General features: G+C 43.7%; 1 protein-coding gene across 1 annotated transcript in view; it reads left to right on the top strand.

Moving 5' to 3' along the window:
• LOC137424983 (chemokine-like protein TAFA-2) overlaps positions 1 to 20,960 on the top strand; it is a 436,603-nt gene extending 415,643 nt beyond the window's left edge. Inside the window, exons 4-5 of the mRNA XM_068112926.2 lie at positions 17,197 to 17,321; positions 17,598 to 20,960. Coding sequence (XP_067969027.1) covers positions 17,197 to 17,321; positions 17,598 to 17,609 — 137 coding nt within the window. The 3' untranslated portion in view covers positions 17,610 to 20,960. The remainder of the gene's footprint in view (positions 1 to 17,196; positions 17,322 to 17,597) is intronic.
• Positions 20,961 to 24,170: the final 3,210 nt, after the last annotated feature.

Raw genomic sequence — 24,170 nt, 5'->3', positions numbered from 1 at the left:
ACATCCGCCAAACCAACACATCCGCCAAACCAATACATCTGCCAAACCAACACATCCGCCAATCCAACACGTCCGCCAAACCAACACATCCACCAAACCAAAACAGCCACCAAAACAACACATCCATCAAACCAACACATCCACCAAACCAAAACCTGCGCCAAACCAAGACATCCGCCAAACCAACACATGCTCCAAACCAACACGTGCGCCAAACCAAGACATCCGCCAAACCAACACATCCGCAAAAACAATACATGCGCCAAACCAACACATCCGCCAAACCAACACATCCGCCAAACCAACATATCCACCAAACCAACACATGTGCCAAACCAACACATCCGCCAAAATAATACATCTGCCAAACCAACACATCCACCAAACCAACACATCCACCAAACCAACACATCCGCCAAACCAACTCTTGCGCCAAACCAAGACATCCGCCAAACCAACACATCCGCCAAACCAACACATCCGCCAAACCAACACATCCGCCAAACCAACACATCCGCCAAACCAACACATCCGCCAAACCAACACATCCGCCAAACCAACACATCCGCCAAACCAACACATGCGCCAAACTAACACATCTGCCAAACCAACACATGCGCCAAACCAATACATCAGCCAAACCAACACATCCGCCAAACCAACACATCAGCCAAACCATCACATTAGTGAAACCAAAACATCCACCAAACCAATACATGCGCCAAATCAAGACATATGCCAAACCAACACATGCGCCAAACCAAGACATCCGCCAAACCAACACATCCGCCATAACAACACATCCGCCAAACCAACACATCCGCCAAACCAACACATCCGCCAAACCAACACATACGCCAAACCAACACATCCGCCAAACCAACACATCCGCCAAACCAACACATCCCCCAAATCATCCCCTCCACCAAACCAACACATCCGCCAAACCAACACATCCGCCAAACCAACACATCCGCCAAACAGCCACATCCGCCAAACCAACACATCCACCAATCCAACACATCCGCCAAACCAACACGTCCGCCAAAACAACACATCCGCCAAACCAACACATCCGCCAAAACTACTCAACAACCAAACCAACACATCCGCCAAACCGACACATCAGCCAAACCATCACATCAGTCAAACCAACACATCCACCAAACCAATAAATGCGCCAAACCAACACATCCGCCAAACCAACACATGCGCCAAACCAACACATGCGCCAAACCAACACATGCGCCAAACCAACACATGCGCCAAACCACACATCAGCCAAACCAACACATCCGCCAAACCAACACATCCGCCAAACCAACACATCCGCCAAACCAACACATCCGCCAAACCAACACATCCGCCAAACCAACACATCCGACAAACCAACACATCCGCCAAACCAGCACATCCGCCAAACCAACATGTGCCAAACCAACACATGTGCCAAACCAACACATGTGCCAAACCAACACATCCACCAAACCAATACATGCGCCAAACCAATATATCAGCCAAACCAACACATCCGCCAAACCAACACATCAGCCAAACCATCACAACAGTCAAACTAACACATCCACCAAACCAATACATGCGCCAAACCAAGACATCCGCCAAACCAACACATGCGCCAAACCAACACATGCGCCAAACCAACACATGCGCCAAACCAAGACATCCGCCAAAACAACACATCCGCCAATCCAACACATCCGCCAAATCAACACATCCACCAAACCAACACATCCGCAAAACCAACATATCCACGAAACCAACACATTTGTCAAACCAACACAACCGCCAAACCAAAATAGCCACCAAACCAACACATCCGCCATAACAACACATCCGCCAAACCAACACATCCGCCAAACCAACACATCCGCCAAACCAACACATCCGCCAAACCAACACATCCGCCAAACCAACACATCCGCCAAACCAACACATCCGCCAAACAGCCACATCTGCCAAACCAACACATCCACCAATCCAACACGTCCGCCAAACCAACACGTCCGCCAAAACAACACATCCGCCAAACCAACACATCCGCCAAAACTACTCAACAACCAAACCAACACATCCGCCAAACCGACACATCAGCCAAACCATCACATCAGTCAAACCAACACATCCACCAAACCAATAAATGCGCCAAACCAACACATCCGCCAAACCAACACATGTGCCAAACCAACACATGCGCCAAACCAACACATGCGCCAAACCACACATCAGCCAAACCAACACATCCGCCAAACCAACACATCCGCCAAACCAACAGATCCGCCAAACCAACAGATCCGCCAAACCAACACATCCGCCAAACCAACACATCCGACAAACCAACACATCCGCCAAACCAACACATCCGCCAAACCAACACATGTGCCAAACCAACACATCCACCAAACCAATACATGCGCCAAACCAATATATCAGCCAAACCAACACATCCGCCAACCAACACATCAGCCAAACCATCACAACAGTCAAACTAACACATCCACCAAACCAATACATGCGCCAAACCAAGACATCCGCCAAACCAACACATGCGCCAAACCAACACATGCGCCAAACCAAGACATCCGCCAAAACAACACATCCGCCAATCCAACACATCCGCCAAATCAACACATCCACCAAACCAACACATCCGCAAAACCAACATATCCGCGAAACCAACACATTTGTCAAACCAACACATCCGCCAAACCAAAATAGCCACCAAAACAACACATCCGCCAAACCAACACATCCGCCAAACCAACACATCCGCCAAACCAACACATCCGCCAAACCAACACATACACCAAATCATCCCCTCCACCAAACCAACACATCCGCCAAACCAACACATGCGCCAAACCAACACATGCGCCAAACCAACACAGCCGCCAAACAGCCACATCCGCCAAACCAACACATCCGCCAAACCAATACATGCGCCAAACCAACACGTCCGCCAAAACAACACATTCGCCAAACCAAGACATCCGCCAAAATAACACATCCACCAAACCAACACGTCCGCCAAACCAACTCAAGCACATGCTCACATAAAATGGGAAAATGGATTCAGCTCTCAAATTAAGGTTCCATATGGAATACGATAATTCGATTTAAATGTTTGCATTCGAAAAGAAAGTGGTTTCAAAACCAGAACAACTTAAAACTCAGATGCATTTTTCTGATCTATCTGGTCCTTATTTGATTATCTATCTATAATTCCAGTAATCTCTGTGTGTATGTTTGTTTGTACGTTTGTATGTTTGTATGTTTGTATGTCTGTGAACGCTGTTTCTCGACAACTACCGGTCCGATATACTTGAAACTTGCCAGGTATATTGCTGGGGACCCGAGGATGTGCCTTTTCAAGGTTTTAAATTAATCGCAGAAGTAGTTACCGAGCTATGTCCAAAAAACGATTCAACCAATCAGAGAGCAGCGAGCTATCACGTGTGCCGAACGTGGCGAACAGACTCTGCCTCGGATGGCACATTTGAGAGCGTATTCATTTATTTCCCGTCGGCAAACTATGTTGCCGTTAAACTATGTTTTAAAACTAATTAAAACTAATTTGCGATTCATCGTAACTGCGATTTGCGACCTTCCGGACAGTCAAATGAGGACGTCACTTCCGGACTTACGTAGCGGCTAGCGGGCGCCATTTGGAGGAGCTGGGAGGACTCAGTCGTGATAGAGTGCGCCTGAGTGAGTATATCAAGACAAGAACAAGATCTAGAAGGAGGTATGTACGGTGCGATTCATATAATATATTGTTTAGTTATCGTCGATGAGGAATTTGGGGGCCCGATTAACTGCAGCGCCATCCGAGCTGCGGCGTCGGGACGATACATTCATTGTACGGTAACATCACGCACTTACGGGCACGTCCTATATATATAGTACGGGCATGCCCTAGTCTATCTATAATTCCAGTAATCTCTGTGTGTGTGTGTGTGTGTCTGTGTGTGTGTTTGTTTGTCTGTGACCGCTGTTTCTCGACAACCACGGGTCCGATATACTTGAAACTTGCCAGGTATATTGCTGGGGACCCGAGGATGTGCCTTTTCAAGGTTTGAAATTAATCGGACAAGTAGTTACCGAGCTATGTCCAAAAAACGATTCAACCAATCAGAGAGCAGCGAGCTATCACGTGTGCCGAACGTGGCGAACAGACTCTGCCTCGGACGGCACATTTGAGAGCGTATTCATTTATTTCACGTTTGCAAACTATGTTGGCGTTAAACTATGTTTTAAAACTAATTAAAACTAATTTGCGATTCATCGTAACTGCGATTTGCGACCTTCCGGACAGTGAAGACTTCACTTCCGGCAGCCAATCACAGAACGCGTTGTTGCGAGCCGAGCCGAGCGCGTGCGCCATTACGGTTCGTAATTCGATTTCTTCCGGAGAAAATAATAATTTCTCGATTTCTTATGCGCATTATTTCTCCCAGAGCGAAGGGCGGAAGTGAAGAGCGTTGTTTTTTTTGTTTACGGGCGTACGGGCGGGGTAGAGCGTACGGGTAGCGTTTTTTTTTTTTTTTGGCAAGGAACGGGCACCCACGTACGGGCATGCCCTAGTCTATCTATAATTCCAGTAATCTCTGTGTGTGTGTGTGTATGTGTGTATGTCTGTGTGTTTGTCTGTGACCGCTGTTTCTCGACAACCACGGGTCCGATATACTTGAAACTTGCCAGGTATATTGCTGGGGACCTGAGGATGTGCCTTTTCAAGGTTTCATATTAATCGGACAAGTAGTTACCGAGCTATGGCGATTTCTTTACCAAACTCCGCAAGCCGTTCGCTTTGGACCAAACCATTTCATGTAAATAGAGGGGGGGGATTGTCACCGTACTCGCAAGCCGTTCGCTTTGGACCAAACCATTTCATGTAAATAGAGGGGGGGGGGGGGGGATTGTCACCGTACTCGCAAGCCGTTCGCTTTGGACCAAACCATTTCATGTAAATAGAGGGGGGGGATTGTCACCGTACTCGCAAGCCGTTCGCTTTGGACCAAACCATTTCATGTAAATAGAGGGGGGGGGGGATATAATTTTAGATATATATATAGTACGGGCATGCCCTAGTTGGTAGAATTCTATCTGACAAAGACTGTCGCCAACTGCGACATGAGCATGGGATGCTGCATAGTTGGTCACGTCATCCTTTGAAGTGGACTTACCTTCAAAAAATGTTCTGTAGAATTTATGCATAACTCATTAGAATTTTAATGGAACGTGTGGATTCTTTTGAACTCTGGGGAAATGTTGGTTGTTCCAAAAATTAGACGTTCTATAAAAGATCCATTGAAATGTCTGTATATATTTGCAAAGAATGGGTGTTCTATGGAATTCTTCAGCTGTTCTATAGAACATGTCTATAGAAATTCTATCGTACCTTAGGACCAAATTCTAAAGAACTGTTCCATAGAAATTCCATAGAAAATCTATATAGATGTTCGATAGATCCTGTCTATAGAAATTATATAGCATTTTAAAACCAAATTCTATAGAACTGTTCCATATAAATTATACATAAAATTTCAATAGACGTTCTATAGAACTTGTCTATAGAAATTATATAGCATTTTAAAACCAAATTCTATAGAACTGTTCCATATAAATTATACATAAAATTTCAATAGACGTTCTATAGAACTTGTCTATAGAAATTCTATAGTACTTTAAGACCAAATTTTATCGAAAATATCGAATTTTCTGTCGATTCTATTTCTCTAGAATTTTTACAGAATTTCCATACAAAACTTATATGGAACCATTCTATAGACCTTGATCCTAAAGTACTATAGAAGTACTTTAGACAGGTTCTATATAACGTCTATGTAAATTTTCTATCGAAATTCTATTGTACATTTTTTTGCAGGGTTTTTAGCCAGTTGTCCCTGGAATTTAAAGCATCCCATGTGTTTTGCAATGGAAGGAGTTGAATGTAGGTTTGACTACGTCATTACCTCATTTGTGCCTTTTCTGGTGTGTGCACATAACTACTACTGCAGCAAAACGAGCTCTCTTAATACTGATCAACCACTTCATTATATAATGGCCCTTATTATTCCTACATTATTGTGGAGTCGGCTGGGGAACGTTTTGGTCGAAGACTTTTAGGAACCGGGATGCCATTCAACTCAAGGTAGTAGGAATTTGTGACTTGCAATAACTAACAAAAACAGCGATGACTCGCCTAATGCTAAAGAAAACTTAGGATCTTTAAAGTGTGCCAGCTATTCCTCGTGGATGGGGCAATCTGGCTTTACATCCTTCGCACACACATTGATGCCTCGCCTTGCATGCAAAACACCAGGGTGACAGTTTGTAGCTAGTTCGAGATTCAGACCTGGGTTCGACCGCTCAAAAGCGAGTGCGCGAACCTCCAAGCAATCTTGCACATCCTGTAAATAGTGAGTCTCTAAAAGGAAATAGCCATGGATTCTATTTTTTGTCTGCAAAAAAGCACAAATAAAAGTACAAAAATCCAATTTAGTTTTGAACGCATAAAATGAAGTTTTATAATGTAATTCCAAAAAAGCTTTTGCAAAACGCTCTTGAGGAGTCAGTAAACATGATTACCGTGCAGTAAAAAGGTGTTTTACAGTTCATGGGTTTTTCCTCTACATTCGATGCATGGAGAATTTTTAAAACGGAATTTGGCAACATTATGTTTTTAATACACTTGCATCCAAAGCAGAAACTCAAAATAAAGATGTAATTGAGTAAACCGTTTCTGAACCTATCAAACAGTAACAGTCTTTCGTAAAGTTGTAGAAGCAAGCCTTTAATTTTTTACACTGGCACCCCATGAGGCAAGTACATGTTCTAATGCTCATACTCCATTGCTTTGTGTCTGTCGTGGTTCATCTTTGTCTGGATTTTTCTCTTTTTTTAAATATCAATCTTTTTATATCCTCTGCCATATCAGAACAGGTTGCGATGCAAATATTGGTGCTGTGGTTTGGCAGCACATTGGCATGATGTATGCTGGAAAGCTCCCCTTGATTACATCATCCACGCATTGTCTGGATGCTTGCTGAAAGTTTCCCCTGGTTACATCATTGGCATATTGCCATTATATGTGCTGGAAAGCTTCCCTAGATTGCATCATTCATCTGAAAAGTCCCTTCTGGCCTCACATTCAAATACACATAATGCGTACAAGGCATGAACACGATTCTTTTTCCCCCCCACATGGTACATCAAACTTTTTGTTTCCTTCCATGTTCATTTAAACATAGAATGTTAAACTATTGGGTGCTTTCAGCCAGGCTCTGAGTAGCTGGTTACCTTTTTGCCTACATTATATCTCCATTGTTGATGGAGCTAAATTGTGCAAATGAGTTTTGTACTCTGTACAGTTTATGGGATTTGTTTTTGTTCTTTGAAAACAAAAATTAGAAACCAAGCCATTCGAAGCAATAAACGTATCGGCAAAATTAAAATCCAGAAAGGAGCATCTTTGAAAGATGTGAACTATCAACCCAGGTGGAATACATTGCATTTAATGGTGCTTTACTAAAATGGGAAAGTAATAAATGATCGTACAAGTTTTATTAAAGTGAAATAAAGTAAATGACAAACAAAACAAGCAGTCCAAGACCAGTACTTGGGAAATCAGTAGCTGCGATCATCCTCTTGGACTTCAAAAACAACAGGCTTCAATCTTTTGATTCATGAATCAATTAATTCAGTGACCCAATATGCAAACCCTGTTTGACTTTCAAGTCAATCCGATGAAAATTGACGATTTTATGCGACCTTGATCTTTAATCTCAAAACCAGTAGACTACTAGCTTTTGATTGGTGAACCAATTCAGTGACCCAATATGCAAACGAAGATGTCATGCAGAGCACGATACTTGAAAAATCCACCCCTCCCCCCAAAAAGGTTGTCATGGATACATCAAATTGTCAATTTCATTAAGATTAAAATTGCCGATCTAAATCAAGGCTCGGGTCAATCGGATTAAAATTGATGATTTTTCAGATGAAAATTGATATGAGAAGTTTGGCTTTTTTTTCTTCTTTTTTGTATACAGAGTCGAGGCTCGTGAAAGAGCTAACATTCATCAAACAAACAAATCAAACAAACAAGCAAACAAAGTATATAAAAAGAGGAGCGGTCGACAAGATGGGGAGAGAAGGGGAGGAACGTTATGGAAGCACACAAACTTAACATTTGAGAGCAGGGACCTCGGGAGATGTTTTTGGAGGGAGAGGGCCTGGGGGGAGGCAGGATAGGTATAAAACGAAAGGACACCAAGGACTTCCAGGAAAGAAGTCAAAAGTCACCTCAAAAAAGTGGATTTGGGGTGAAATTAGTGGGGTAGAAAAGATCAAGGTTTTGGATTGGGGAAGATAAGAGATGGTGGTGAACAGCCATTTTAAAGACCTGGAGGGAGGAGTGGGATTGAAGAGAGTGAGGGAGTTTGTTCCAGAGGTGGGAGAAAAGAGGAATGAAGGAGTGAAGGTGAGCAGAGAGTCTTGATTTTGGCAGTTTAACCATAAGAGGGTTGCAGGCAGATCTTGTGCGACCTGCAGGAATATTTGGGGGACAGAGCCCAGAGAGAGCTGGGGGAGCAAGGCCGGAGAGGAGTCGGTAGAAGACGGAAAGACCACCAACCTGCCTGCGGTGATTAAGTGAAAGGCCCTCGGAGATAGCGTCATCGCGGGAGATTCCAATGATTCTGAACGCTTTGGTTTCAACAGCGTGAAGACGAGCTAGGTGTGAGGCAGGAGCACCAGCCCAGAGGGGAGAGCAGTACTCCATTGAGCTGCAGATGAAAGCCTTGTATGTGGTGAGGAGCTCAGGTGTGCCAAGGAAGGACTTCGCACGATGGAGGATGCCCAGTCGGCGACTGGCTTTGGAGGCCAGCTTGGAAATGTGGTTTTCCCAGGAAAGATCATGGCAGATAGTGAGACCCACAAGCTTGAGTGACAGAACTTCTTGGAGAGGATTATTCAGAAAGTAGGTGGGAGGGTTGTCCAGTCGGTCTTTTCGGAGAGACATCGTAAGAGTGTGAGATTTGTCAGGATTGAAAGACATGTTCCACTTGTTTGCCCAGTCTGTGATTTTGTCCAGGTCTGCAGAGAGTGAGAAAGCTGCAGACTGCTGATCTGAGGGATGAGGAATGGAGCGGCAGAGAGTGGAGTCATCAGCAAAGAGATACAGAGGATTTTCAAGAGAGTCAGAGAGATCATTGATGAAGACCAGAAAAAGCACAGGGCCCAGAACACTGCCTTGGGGAACTCCAGCCTGAACAGGAAGAGGACATGAGAGAGACCCATTCAGGGCCACACGTTGACTACGACTAGAGAGGAAGTCCGCCAGCCATGCGTGGAGATTTCCGTGGATACCAAAGGAGGAGTGTTTGGTGAGCAGAGCGGGGTGCCAGACCGTATCGAAGGCACGTGATATGTCGAGGGAGACAGCTCTAATTTCCTGTTTGGCATTGAGGACCTCCATCCATTGTTGAGACAGCAGAAGCAGCACGTCCAGAGTAGAGTGACCTGGTCTGAAACCAAATTGATGATCAGTGATCAAGCCATTGGAGAAGAGGAAAGATTTCATATCCGAAGCAATGATGGATTCCATGACCTTGCTGATAATTGGGAGAAGGCTGATTGGTCTGTGGTTGCTAGGATCAGTTTTTGCACCTTTTTTGTGCAAAGCGGCGATGTTGGCTGATTTCCAAGCAGATGGCAGTTGACCTTGAGCAAAAGAAAGGGTGAAGAGAACAGAGAGAGGGAGTGAAAGAGCGGAAGAACAGGATTTTAGGACCCGTGGGCTGATGCCGTCAGGTCCAGTTGCAGAATCAGAGTCGAGGGTTGACAGAAACTTTTCCACCTTGTCAGGAGGAAAGGACACAGAGTCCAGGAGCAGCTGGGTACGACTGGGTATGGTGGGTACAGAGAGGGATGGGTTTGGGACACAAGATTTAGAGGCAAACACAGAGTTGAGGCATTCAGCTTTTTCACGTGCGGAGTCAGCTGTGTAGCCGTTTGAGGTAAGGGAGGGGATGGAGGGGGAACAAACACCAGAAACAGATTTGACCAGACGCCACCAGGATTTGGAAGAGGGAGACAGATAAGAGAGTTCGGTCTTGAGAACGGAGAGATATTGTTTCCTGGCTCTCCGGAGGGTGGACACACACTTGTTTCGGGCTTTCTGAAAGGAAATGAGATTTCCTTCCATTGGATTTGCTTTCCAGGAGACGAAGGCAAGTTGTTTCTGGGCAACAGCCTCACCACAAGATTCCATGTACCATGGACGGGAGGAAGGGTATGACAACTGAAGACGAGATGGGATAAATCTCTGCATGAGAGAGAGCAATTTACTTTGGAAGAATTCCCAGAATGAGTTTATGTCAGAGGTGGTAGAGATGGGAGACCAGTCCAGATGATTGATGGCTGCTTGAAGACCGTGCCAGTTGGCCTGAGTGAAATGCCAGACTCGTCGATGCTGAGCAGGCTCCCTGAGAATGGTCAGAGAGATGTCCACTTTAACAAGCACATGATCAGATGATCTGATTGAAGCAGAAGAAGAGCAGCAGACATTTTCAGGGAAGTTAGTCATAACCAAGTCCAGAAGAGAAGATGCTCCATTGACTGTGATCCGGGTCGGGAAATTGACAGATTGTGTCGATCCCAGTGAGTCACAGAAGTCCTTAGCTGAGGTGCCATGACTGGTGAGAGAGGATCCCACACCCAACCAGGTGGCATGATGACAGTTGAAGTCACCATATATGAGGAAGAGAGAGTTGGGATGAGTCGATAGAAGTTGGTCCATATTATCAGACAGCGAGATGTAGATGGAGTCATCACTGTTTGGTGGACGGTACAACACAGATATGAACAAGAGGTGGGAGCGAAGGGGAATCCGTAGCCAGAGGTATTCCTGGGGGTGAGGTGGAGAGAGTGCAGTGCAGGGCGATTGAGGAAGAGAGTTTTTGATAAAGATAGCAACCCCACCTCCAGGACGAGGCTCAGGTCTATCATACCGGAGGAGGGAGTAACCCGGGAGAGATACTAAGGAATCAGAGACATCATGAAGGAGGAAAGTTTCTGTTAAGCAGATCACGTCTGGTTTGACAGAAGCAACCTGTATGGAGAGATCAGTTACGTTTGAACGAAGGCCCCGGATGTTTGAGGTCCATACCATTAATGAAGAGGAAGGGGGAGCATCGGATACAGAACAGAGGGGAGGAGGGGTAGGGTAAGATGTGGAAGAGGTGGAAGAGGTAGGGAGAGCTTTTGAAGGTGTGTCAGAGATTTCAGAATAGCTCGGAGAAAGGGAAGGATGGGGCGGACAAAAGGTTTGATGGTGATTGGGTGAGGCACAATGAGATGTTATTTGAGGAGGGGGAAGAGCGAGGCAGAAAGTTGGGGGAGATGGAGGTGAGAGTTGGAAGGGGGAAGAAGCGGGGAGGACGCTTTGAGGAGGGGGAGTGGGAGGGGGGAAATTGAGAAGAAATGAGGGTGGGGAGATTTGGAGGGGAGGGGTGAGGGAGGGGGCAAGGGGGGAGATTTGAAAGGGATGTGTGATGGGGAGGATTAGGAGGGGAGTGGTTATGGGGAAGATTTGGAGGGGAGGGGTGAGATTGGATTTTAGAAAGTGAACGATTCATGGGAAACGAACATTTATTGCAAAATGAGTTTCTTGTGACCTTCGAGTCAAAAATACGTTTAAGGACGCTGGAGGAAGGATGGAGTGCAGGAGAGTTTAGGGAATGTAGAAAAAAGGCACTATATAAGAGATGGATTTTTTTTTGGGGATGAATAGATTTGGTGAACAAGTCGAAAGCAGCCTTTTAAAGAAGAAGAAGAAAAAGGTGTTATAATATACGACGGAATACAGAACTTGAGGGGAAAGTGTAAACATTGTAAGGTTAATAACAGTGAAAACTATCTGGGAAAATGGGGGAGAAACACGAGGTCGAAAAACGAACGAACGAATAAGAACGAATAAACGAATGAGAACAAAGAATAAGAACAGAGAAGGAAATGTTTTTTTTAGTTTTTTAGTTTTTTTTTAGTTGAGATTTACACAAGGAAGTAGGCTATGGGGTGAAAAGACTGGGAAAAGCAGAGAACGAAAGTTATTGGAGCACAAACGACGGACCGCTGAGAGAGAAACAAAGCCTCAAGGTTGTACACTGTACAAGGCCTCAAGACACGACACGAATTAACACGATTTTCTATACAGGTATGAAAGATTTGCACTGAAAATCATCCTCGGGACACAATATACGTACACACACCGTAAAATAAATACAGTTATAACGAAAATACAAATGGGAACAATTACTTAACTTCGATTTTGATGGAGAGCGTGGAGAGCTGCAAATAAACGAAACCTCGCCGGCAAGACCGGAAGCGGAAGTCAAAGAGTTGACCTTTGACCTTGAGTTGACCTTTGACATTTTGCCCTTAAATAGTTGGTTTCCCAAATCAGCGATACACGATCTTACTATAATTCACCAAATGTCCGTCTGTCTGTTCGAAGGTACCGTAAAAACTGCTGAACCGATCGCAAAGATATTTTGGCTGGGTATTCCTGGGACCCCTGGGAGTAAAATAGGCTATTTAGTTTTTCCAATTTCAGCTTTGGTCTCCAGCATTCTCAGGTTTGGACTCCGCATAACATTCGCGTTCGCATAACATTCATTGTGACGATGTTCTTATTGTGACGATGTATGTGTTCACGGTAGTGTTTGACGTGACGGTGTGAACGTAATTTCGTAATGTTTTTCGTTTCGTAATCCTTTAATGAACGTTTAATGTTTAATGAATGTTTAATGCCCTTCGATGTCCGGGGCCGCACGCGTGCTACACTGGACAGGCCAGTGTGTACCTTGCCCTTCGCCATCAGGCTCGGGTAAACCACTGAGCTCCATCCGTGATGGGGCTTGAGACAGTGTCCCACGAACGAGGAATTCCCAGTAAGCGCGAGTCATCAGCTCGTGTTGATTAAGTCCCTGCCCTTCGTACACACCGCCCGTCGCTGCACAAACATCACAATGAAACACAATGACAATTCACATATTCGTGCAATTCGAATAAATATGAATAAATAAATTCGAATTCGAATATTTTCGTCACAATGAAAACATTGCCACAAACGGGTACTGGAGACAATGTGACAAACGTCACAAACGGTTACAATATTGGAGAGGCCATTGCCTTTTCATTTCGGCGTCCCAATTGAAGCCCCGCCCACAGGGCAGGTACTGTTGCTTGTGTAATTAATTGCTGTTTAATTTTCAAGTCAACCAGATGAAAAATGGTGATTGTAGAAATTTGACCTCCAGATGACCCTTGACCTCAAAATCAATAGCCGTCTCAATTGTAACCACCTCTACAACTTGTCGAAGTTTCATGACGATCGGTATAGAATTGTGACCTGTAGGCGAGTGACAAACAGACAGACAGAATAAGAAACTCAACCAACCAATATACTTGAAAAATCCTGGATTTTGCAAGTAAAATAAATCTTCGATTTTGCAAGCAATGAAGTTCAAATTTCAAGTAATTCGGATGAAAAATGACGACTTCATGTGACGTTGACCTTTTAAACCCTTTTTTTTTTTAACCTTTTTTTTCTACCCTTTTGACTTTAAAAGCAATAGGCTTCAGTGACAAAACATGCAAACGCTGTTCAAATTTCAAGTCAATCAGATGAACAGTGCCAATTTTATGTGACCTTGACCTTTGACCTCACAAACAATAGGCTTCTTACCTCCACCAGGTTATTAAATTTCGTGAAAATCGGTGTAAAATTGCGACCCGTAGGCGATTGACATACAAACTCATTCAAAAACGGGCAGAATAACAGAGCAGACCAACCAATATACTTGCCAATGTTCCATTTTGCAAGTAAAGAAACTGATTTTCCAGAACTTGTTTCAGGATACCTCTTCAGTGATGAAGTACAATCATCCGTGATTTTACTCTGCCTGCTCTGATGTATTAATTTCACATTAAGAAGTAACACTCGGGGATAAAACCGTTTATTGATGGAGTTGTTATTGTTATAGTGAAACATGTGATAACATTGTTTTTTTTGTAGGATTATTTCTTCATCAATGTGCTATTTCTTAATGAGGTGAAGGCACAATTGGACACAAGGCCCTCCAATGTCAATCCATCTCTGTTCTTCCATCAGGAAACAGACTAATTAGGCCCACGGGAAGCCTGCATGAAAGACAAGATTTACAGTGGTTCCATTTAGGCTTGGCAGGGTACACATCCTGCATCTTCCGGCACTTACATAGTCCAGGGACAGGTTTGAATCTGGAACTTGAAATTGCCTCACCTAGAATTTCAATTCCGACTCTAAATGATTTTGTGCATTCTATAAATTCATTTTTAAAAGACTACCCTCCTCATACATGCATGTGTACTTGTAGATGTTTCGGATGGGGTTTGGTCAAACTGCCTGGGTCAGAACAGATGGTTTTACCCCACTGATCACATTCTTCGAAAGTCATTACACAATTCACCATCTCTATTTGGATAGCTTAGCTTGCTCTAAAGATGGGGTTCAGCTCATCATCAAAAGGCAGAGCGTTAGCTGCCAAAGCAAATTCCACATGTAGTTGTCCCCAAATGTTTTCTCATGCGGAAATGCAAAGTTATCTTCATTAATGCAAAGTTATAGTTATTTATCTCCCCCCATCCAAAACCTTGATCTTTTCTACTCCCGTTAATTCACCCCAGATCCACTTTTCTGAAATAACAACCTCTTTCCTGGAAGTCCCAGCTGTGTCCATGTGGTTTTTTTTTTTACTGCACTCCATTTTTACCTACCCCACACCCCCACCCCAATTCCCCTGCCTCTTCCCCCCAAGCCCTCTCCATCCCACAGCTCTCCCGATGTCCCTGCTCTCAAATGTTGTACTTGTGTGCTTCCCCCTCTCCCCATGTGATCTCCCGCTCCCTTTATTTTGTCTTATGAGTCCGTTTTTTGTTTTTTTTGTCATTAATGTTAGCTCTTAGACGAGCCTCCATCTTGTATACAAAAAAGAAAAAAAAAAGTGAGTGTCAGCTCAGACAGACACCTCCCTACTCCTGGCCAAACCCCTCATTCCAAATTTCATCAAAGCATGACAGATGTGTTGGAGTACAGTATTGCGACAAGTCAGGCTCTCAACTTAAATGCTCCCAACTTAGCAGCTGCTCTCACTGGAAGACAAATTGTGTTTGGAAGTCCTGTTGTTTCTCCCCATCTGTGGTGCCGATCTTGTATGAAAGTGGTGAAAGAAATATTGGATGGTACTTGTATTACTGTGTGCACTGTGCATGCAGTTACCTGGACCATATAAAACACAGACAGTTTGTGTGTGTTGTACAGATGTCTGTCCCCTTTCATAAGAGTAGGTTTTAAAGTTCAATCTTTTAACACGAATGTGTGTTCACTGTGTTCTATCTTTGAGGATAAAACAAACTCGAAAAACATTTAACATAAAAGAGTAATTATGTCTTTTCTATTGTTATTGTAGACGGTGGCTTGTAAAGTGAGCCTCAAGGGCGGTGTACAGAAGCGTTTTTTAAACATAGCAATAAATAAAAGGTGCAGGGAAGTGAAATTCGCTGCACACGATGTGCAACGCACGCAGAGTAAAACGAGTGTTCATTTACTTCCGTAGGATGTCTAATAAATAAAGAAGATATAAGCACACACTTGACACTAGGCCGAGGCTTCAGACTTTGGCACGCACGCGAGGCTGCACCGTCGAATAAACTGTTCCAATGCGTCATTTTTGACGGGCTTTTATACCATACTAGGGCATGCCCGTACTATATATATATCTAAAATTATATCCCCCCCCCCCCTCTATTTACATGAAATGGTTTGGTCCAAAGCGAACGGCTTGCGAGTACGGTGACAATCCCCCCCCCCCCCCCCCCCCCTCTATTTACATGAAATGGTTTGGTCCAAAGCGAACGGCTTGCGAGTACGGTGACAATCCCCCCCCCCTCTATTTACATGCAATGGTTTGGTCCAAAGCGAACGGCTTGCGGAGTTTGGTAAAGAAATCGCCATAGCTCGGTAACTACTTGTCCGATTAATTTAAAACCTTGAAAAGGCACATCCTCGGGTCCCCAGCAATATACCTGGCAAGTTTCAAGTATATCGGACCGGTAGTTGTCGAGAAACAGCGGTCGCATACAGACACACACACACACACACACACAGAGATTACTGGAATTATAGATAGATGTGTGTGTGTGTATATATATATATATAAATATATATTTAAAAAGAAGCTTTCATGTGCGGCTTTAAAGGACACCCAACCCTATGTGCCCTGATTCTGCCAGCTTGCTAAAGCTGAGCTTCTGTACTCTTGGGCTGAGTTACCATCATTGTGCTCAAATATTTTTATCCACCACAAGCCTGTAGGCTACTATATAGCGGTTTCAAAGCAAAACATCTGCCCCCAAAACTTGAATCACTGCATTGGCAATGCCTGAAACGAATGCGACTGTAGTTCAAAAAATCTCGGCAGCTTCCCATTCTGCGGGTTGTACGTGGACTACGCTGCTGAAATATATAAATATAATACGAAGCGAGCTGCTGGCAAATGCACTGTTTACCGGCAGGAGCCCCTCGAGGCCCCTATTCAGTTGTTAGGCCGATTGCCTGAATATATTTTAATGATCCCTGCTATTCCGATGCATTATTCACATTAGTACCCTTTAAACTCGTGCCACAGCTCGTGCACTTTCGCTGTTAATTTCCATGGATTGCCTCCTAGGAATCACGGTGGTAGGTCCAGGGTCTGGGAGGGGCTACACTCTGTTCGCAACAGTTGGCCGAGGTTATTTTTGCTGCAGTTAATCGTTGGCCTGGGACAGGGATGTCTAACTTAATTGGTTTGAATCCAAGCTGGTTCTTATTACCAGAGAGAGAGAGAGAAAGAGAACGAGCCGTGGATTATTGGGGAACATTGACCGGCATTATAATCTCCTGCATCTCACACCCCATGCTCAGATCCTTATATCACAATATCCTGGCAGGTTCATTTAACTGATGAGAAGCTGAAAAACATTAAAAAACTCTTCTCTCTTATCTTTAATCAATGTCATCTTTCCTTTCATTCATTATTCTTCTGTCGGTCCCACACCCGCCCCCCATTTATGGACTACATCTGCGCTCAGCATACATTGTGATGCAGAAGTGGTGGTGCCACATGCATCCTTGCATCGAGGGAGAAGACTGCAAGGTTCTTCCTGATCGTTCTGGCTGGAGCTGCTCCTCTGGAAACAAGGTTAAAACCACAAAGGTAAGAGTATACCATAACTCAACAACATTGACCACAACCCATGACTATAAACAGCATGTCCTCTAACTATTTAGTGTTGAACCTACATTCTTATACTGCTATCCCTGATTGACCCAAAATTGTTTTTTCACTTCTAAAGGTCATTAAAGCTCATGTATGTAGATGCCATCATGATGTAATGTCCGATAAATAATAAATGAGACGCAAGCATCCACAAGCATTATGATGTCCAGATCTTTTATTCATTGTCCATAATCTCCCGGTCCCCACCCACAGGTCACACGGTAGTTAAGAACGAACCATCCGTGGTGGATGGAGCTGGGAAGAGGATGTGCTCGGCAGATTTTTTTTCGATGGGGATTCTCAATAGTAAAGTGATAGCGGCCTCCATAAAGTGGCTGCTCTGTGCTTCTGGCAAGCCGCCGGTGCCTGTTTGCAACCACCTGCATCTTGTCAAGAGACACGACACAGAAGCCCAAAGGACGCACCACCATTTCTGTTCCTTCCAAAGTGACAGAAAATGAGGACAAGGTGGATTCACGGTGCTGTTGCGCTTTTCAGAGAGCCTTTTGCCACACTAGGCCTTCCATAAGAGCCCCACTTGGAGCTGTTATGGCGTGAACTCTCCTTCGATGTCTGACTGCCCATATTTCCAAAATAGTGACTATATGGTCTCAGTTTCTTGTAAGCGCTCCTCGCAGAACTTCTCTGGTCGTGCTTCTCACCTTTATGCCGCTACCGAGATCATGAACGTTTCACTGTGAGTGAGTGTATTTGTCGCACATTGTTTGGCCTTTGTTCGGGCGCAGAGCCTCATGGTACGTGTGCCCCGAAAACATGGTTCAGTGAGACGTAGTCACATGCTAATTCCCCGCAATTTACGTTTGTGCTTGTCTGGAAGCACTCGGTTTAATTGTGTTTAACCACTCTCCATTGGGCTCGACCCAATGCATCTTCCAGTGCATTAGCACATGAAGCACTCTGCGAGTGGCTAAAGTGATGTATTGTGGCTGAAGTGGGTGGGTAAGGGCTGAATAGGATTTTAAGATAAAGAATGCTTTGCCATCATTTTGGAAGGTTAAAAGATGTGGTCATGACTCGTGATAACTCCAGAATGTCGAGCTCGTTAGAATGGTGTGCTTCTTTTGGGGGTCGGTGTTTGTAAAATGTATCAATGGCTTGAAATCAAGAAAATCCAAAATCGCTATCCGAACATGGGAAGTTGAGGGAAAAGCTGGACTCTGCGCAAGGCATCGTGTGTGTGATCAATCGATTCAAAGTGATTCTTTTTTGTGCAAAAAGTAATCTTTCAGTTTGCTCCTTGCAATTCCTTACAATGTAGTGGTGCTTTGCTGTGGAAGGAGGTACGCTTTGTTTGGAATTCAGCTTGGCGTTAATGCCATCAAGTTTACGCTCCTGTTGAACCTCGCCGCTCTTTGGGAATGCTCACCTGAACACCTAAGCTGGACTCTTCATGTCGAGGCTCAGCATAAAGAGAGATCTGAAAGGCTCATCTTACCGTAAAGTCGTTATTCTCTCCCATTTTTTGAAAAAAAATGTTTGAACTTTAATCTGGGGTCGAAAGCTGTAATATTTTTCAGACCGTCACTTCCTTCCACGTGCCACTTACTTTGGCAGGACCATGTATAGAGTCACCGGTGTATTTCCTGGGTTTTTTTTTTTTGATCCAAAAATTAAAAATCTCAAAACTAACAGCAACTTTAGGCAGGTCACTTTGGTTATGCATTAGATCAAAATCTGTTCAGGTTATTTTTTTTTTTACAATCTGATGCATAGTTTGTAATAATGGATCAATGAATGGCCATTGCAAGTCTCTGCAGAGACCTCAACAACCCACTTCGAAACCGGCTTAAAATGGTTTCTTCCAGAATAACATATAATGGCGGCCCATACTATTGGCAGGACTTTGTGGGTGTTCGCAACTGGAGAGACTTATCATGGCTGCAACCAATTCTGGACATACCAACGGTCCTTCGGAGAATACTCGACTGAAGGGAAACCGTGAGATCTTCAACGTCCACCAACAACCAGCGGTTGGAGACCGGTCCTCCATCTCAACGTCCTTCCGAGGGACGGCGTACGCAATGTCAATGACGTGTCCTCCCGCATGAGGACCACCAGTACAAGAGTTTATAGCCGAGTCGAGATTCAAACCCAGGCTTTACAGCTCAAAGGCAAGTGCGCATATCTCTGGCCTATCCCCTTCCAAGATTGAAATGCTTAAGTTTAAAATACACAAAAAAAGATGGCATAAAAACATCCGTTTGCTTTATAAGCATTTAACAACCACCTTTGATGGTCACCCAACAGCCACAAGAGTGCTCACCAAGCGGATGTCTCATCAATAATAGCTGCTATGCTTTCACTGGCTGTATTTATGAAGGGTCCATGTGATTAAGGGACATTCCAACCAGGATTTTTTTTGCTTATCTGTGCCTTGCACATCTGTCAGAAGTACTTGGGAATGTGTTTTCGTCTCATCGTTTGGCTTCACCTTTGTTTTTGTCTTCATTGTTTTTCTTCATCCACAGATAAACCACCAGGATGCACACTTTATACTTTTATTTTTTACTCATTTACTTGCATGTAAAGCATAGCAGTTTGTCCCCTGTACAAATCACCCTCTGCACTCAAAGTGTAACCTTGTTTTCACCACTCCAGGTGTTTCATGGCTTGTGTCAATGGCATCGCACTCTATTTTACGATGGCTGAAAGTGGGTGACGGTGACAGATTAAAAAACTGGCCTTGAATTGCCACTGTCAATTTGTTTGCTATAACAACTTCCATTAGACAAACTACCCTCCCCGAACTCCAGGACGAGCTTCCATTAGACAAACTACAACACGACGTAATGCCATATACATCCAGGACAATGGTGATGTCTTTTTGACACTACATTTACCATCCTCTCTTGAGTCGGGGCAGTGGGTAGGCCACTCATGCCAATGTCCTCATCAGAGTCCGACAGCAAATGAGGAAAGATAAGGTAACCTTCTGTTGATAATGATATTTGCAGCATATCGTTCATGGCGAACGTCTCCTCGTTTTCCACGCTGCCAGGATAGTGCCAGGATAGTGCCAGGACAGAAAGGCCATTACCATCTCCATCTGGTTGGCAAACTGTCTGAATTGTCATCACGTTTTGGCTTATCAACGCCGTTTTTAATCACTCATCAAATGCTTCCTGACACTTGTGACAATTACTGACGGATTTACTCCAACACAGCCTTTTCCTCGCTGTGCAAGGTTATTCCGGTTAAAATCCTCCTTGGAAAGACTCCAAACCCCAGGCTTTCAATAAATCGTCACTTGGTATGCACATTTGCCTCTGAGCCGTCCAGCCTGGGTTCAAATCTCAGCCCATCTCTAAACTGCCCCCCTGGTGTTTCACATGCAGAGGGCGAGGCTTTTGGGCAGCTCTAACTTAGTCGAACGTCAGGCTGGGCCAGCTGGTTTCTCAATGACTTGGGCCTTAATTTCCCCGCCTGACCCCACGAGAAGGTGGGGATTAATTGCGGCCGTGAAAGAAGAACAAAAAAAAAAGTGGGAACATTTTGTGTGTAATATTCCTCGAACCATTGCCTATGACAGTCCATTTGCTGCATCTGCTATTACCACTCAAACACACTTGCAATAAATTGTCACAATGGCCAAACTTTCTCACTTACATATCAACAACGTTAGAAACCTTCCCAATGCCCTCACTGTTAAAGGTCTGTCACTCTGGATTGGCTGGATTGGCATTCTCATATGGGCACTTAGTTCATGGGGTTGGCATCTCGAGTTGAAAGCCCTTAAAATGTTGATATGTCCTTTATATATGCATGTATGTATGTATGGTATACATATATTGTTACGGTATCAGCACACGTGTCGGGCTCACGAGGTGCATACTCGGACCCGCCACCACTACCAACCACCACGCTCAACCAACCGGCTCCTGGGGTCCCCTGGCCAAAGAGAACTCCATGGCCCAGAGGGTTGCCAACCAACCGCGGATGCTGGCAAGAGCAATTACACCAAGCAGGGTCCTCACGTCTACAGTCGCGTTACCTACTTGGTGGTACAACTACCTGAGCTAAAGTCAACACCCTCGGTGCTCACCCGTCTTCCAACTACTATGGCCGAGCGAATCGTGGCCGAATGCTAAGCACTACCAATCGAAACAGTGGGGCAGAACCTGTGTCTATCTATTACGTACACACTAAATTTGATCAATGAAAGAAAGTACACAAATTTGCACATTTTAAAAGTTTACCAAATGTAAGCACAATATTTACAGCGAGCACATTGTTCAAAATCCTTTATTCACAAAGCAATCACCAACAATCTTTATTGCACAAGCCCAGCAATCATCAAAGCAAAACCCTCAATTTTCATCCGATTGACTTGAAATGTGAATAGGATTTTCACATCAGTTAACTAAATTCAACCACCAACTATTTTTAGGTCAACATAGGTCACAAGGTCAACATAGGCCAAAGGTCAACTACTTTTTGAAATTTCTAAAATACCCAATTTTCATCCTATTGACTTGAAATTCGAATAGGCTTTGCATATCAGCTAAACCTGTGTTTATCGGGTTAATTTTATTGGATATTTAAAACTTTCCCATTCGGCCCATTAGCGCATTTTGTCGCAGGTTGTCATGTGACCAAAGTGCGGTCATTCCTTGTTTAACTAAGGAACGGCTGGGCAAGTCGGCGCACCAGTTCGTCACTTTGACCCATTAGTCATCGCGAATCTGCTCAACTGTTGGGCCAGGGAAGACCGCAAGCAACTGAAGAAACTTCCAACAACGCAGGAAAAATGCAGTTTCCTACGATCATTTTTTTTTTTAATTCCTCGGGGAAGACACCACTCCTGTGCCCCCCCCCCCCCCCCATCCCGTTCGGCACTATAGCTTGATGTCAAAAGGTTATATGACCCAATTGTTCCTATATTGGTCGGTTGAGTTTGTCATTCTGTCTGTCTGTCACTCATCTACAGGTCACAATTCTAAACCGATCGTCATGAAACTTCACAAAGTTGTAGAGGTCGTCACAATTGAGAAGCCTATTGATTTTGAGGTCAAAGGTCATCTGGAGGTCAAATTTCTGAAATCGCCATTTTTCATCCGATTTAATTGAAAATTAAACAGCAATTGCACAGTGCCTCACTGAAATAGGAAACCAACTATTTTAAGGTTAAAGGTCAACTCAATGTCAAACTTCTAAAATCATCAATTTTAATCCGATTGATCGAAGCTTTGATTAAGATTGTCAATTATAATCTTAATGAAATGGACAATTTGATGTATCCATGGCAACTTTTATTTTTGGGGAGGGGTGGATTTTGCAACTATCATGCTCTGTATGACGTCTTCTTGTTACTTGCAACATCGAAGATTTTCAACTCTATTGGTTGGTCTTGTGTTATTACTTGGCAAAAATATATATATATATTATTTGCAAGTGTGTTGATCACTCCAGTTTTCGTGTGTTTGTTACTTGGCCAAACCCCCAAAAAATTTATTTGCAAGTACAGTATGTTGATCACTCCAGATTGTGTTTGTTAATTGGCAAAAAAAAATTTGTTTTTTTTTGCAAGTATGTTGATCACTCCGGTTTGTGTGTTTGTTTGTTTGTGTGCGTGTTTGTCTGTCCGCTCACTTATACTTGCCTACATTTTAAACCGACGTTCACAAAACTAGATACCAATTGACTTGAAATTGCAGTTTGCAATTTGAAAAGTCCAATTAGATACTATTGACTTGAAATCCAATAGACTTGAAACTCTACCAAATGGTACAGTTCGTGGTCCGACAAAATCCTATATATTTTTGGGGTCAAAAGGTCAACATAGGCCAAAGGTCAACCACTTTTTTCGAATTCCTAAAATCCTCAATTTTCATCCGATTTACTTGAAATTTGTTTTGTATAGGATTTTCATATCAGCTGACTGAATTCAACCACCAACTATTTTTGAAATCAGCATAGGCCAAAAGGTCAACGTAGGCCAAAGGTCAACAACCATAATCTTGAAAATTTTGTGCATGCGCAAGATTGGTCGTCACGTCTCTTCAAAGCTGTCCCCGCGCGCACGCTTTCGAAGTTAAGTAATTTTTCACAATTGTGTTTTTGTCGAATCTGTATCTTTCTTTCGGTGTATGTACCTATTGGGGTGACTAATAGGTTTCTCGGTGTTGGTTTTTCATACCTGTGTACAGAATCGTCGGTTTTTTCGTATCATGTATTCTGAGGCCTAGTGTAGTACTAGTAGGCTACCGTGTCAGCCCTTGGCTTGAGGCTTTTGTTTTTGTTTCAGCGGTTCTTCAATCGCGCTGCAATTACTTTCGGTCTCTGTTTTTCACGGTCTTTTCACCCCATACTTCCTTGTTTTAAAATCTCCAAAAAAACCCCAAAAAAAACATTTTCCTTCCCTGTTCTTATCCACTTGTTCGTTCCTATTTGTTCGTTCGTTCTTCGACCACGTTGTTCGTGATCACGTTGTTAAAAAAAATGTTTCATCTGTCCCCTGAGAACTTTATTTTGTCATATTCTATAACACCTTTTTCTTCTTCTTCTATAAAAGAATGCTTTCGACTTGCTCACCAAATCTATTCATTCCAAAAAAAAATTCCATCTCTTACAGTGCATCTTTCATTCATTCCCTAAACTCTCCAGAACTCCACCCATCCTTCAGCGTCCTCAAATGTATTTTTGACTCGAATGTCTCAAGAAACTCATTTTGCAATAAATGTTCGTTTCACATTAATTGTACACTTTTCAAAATCCAATCTCACCCCTTCCCTCCAAATCTTCCCCATCACCCATCTCTTTCAAATC

This window comes from Myxine glutinosa, chromosome 4, assembly GCF_964187855.1.
Source record: "Myxine glutinosa chromosome 4, kmMyxGlut1.1, whole genome shotgun sequence".
NCBI lineage: Eukaryota > Metazoa > Chordata > Myxini > Myxiniformes > Myxinidae > Myxine > Myxine glutinosa.
Note: the sequence above shows the minus strand (reverse complement) of the source record. Positions and strands in the feature narration are given on the sequence as shown.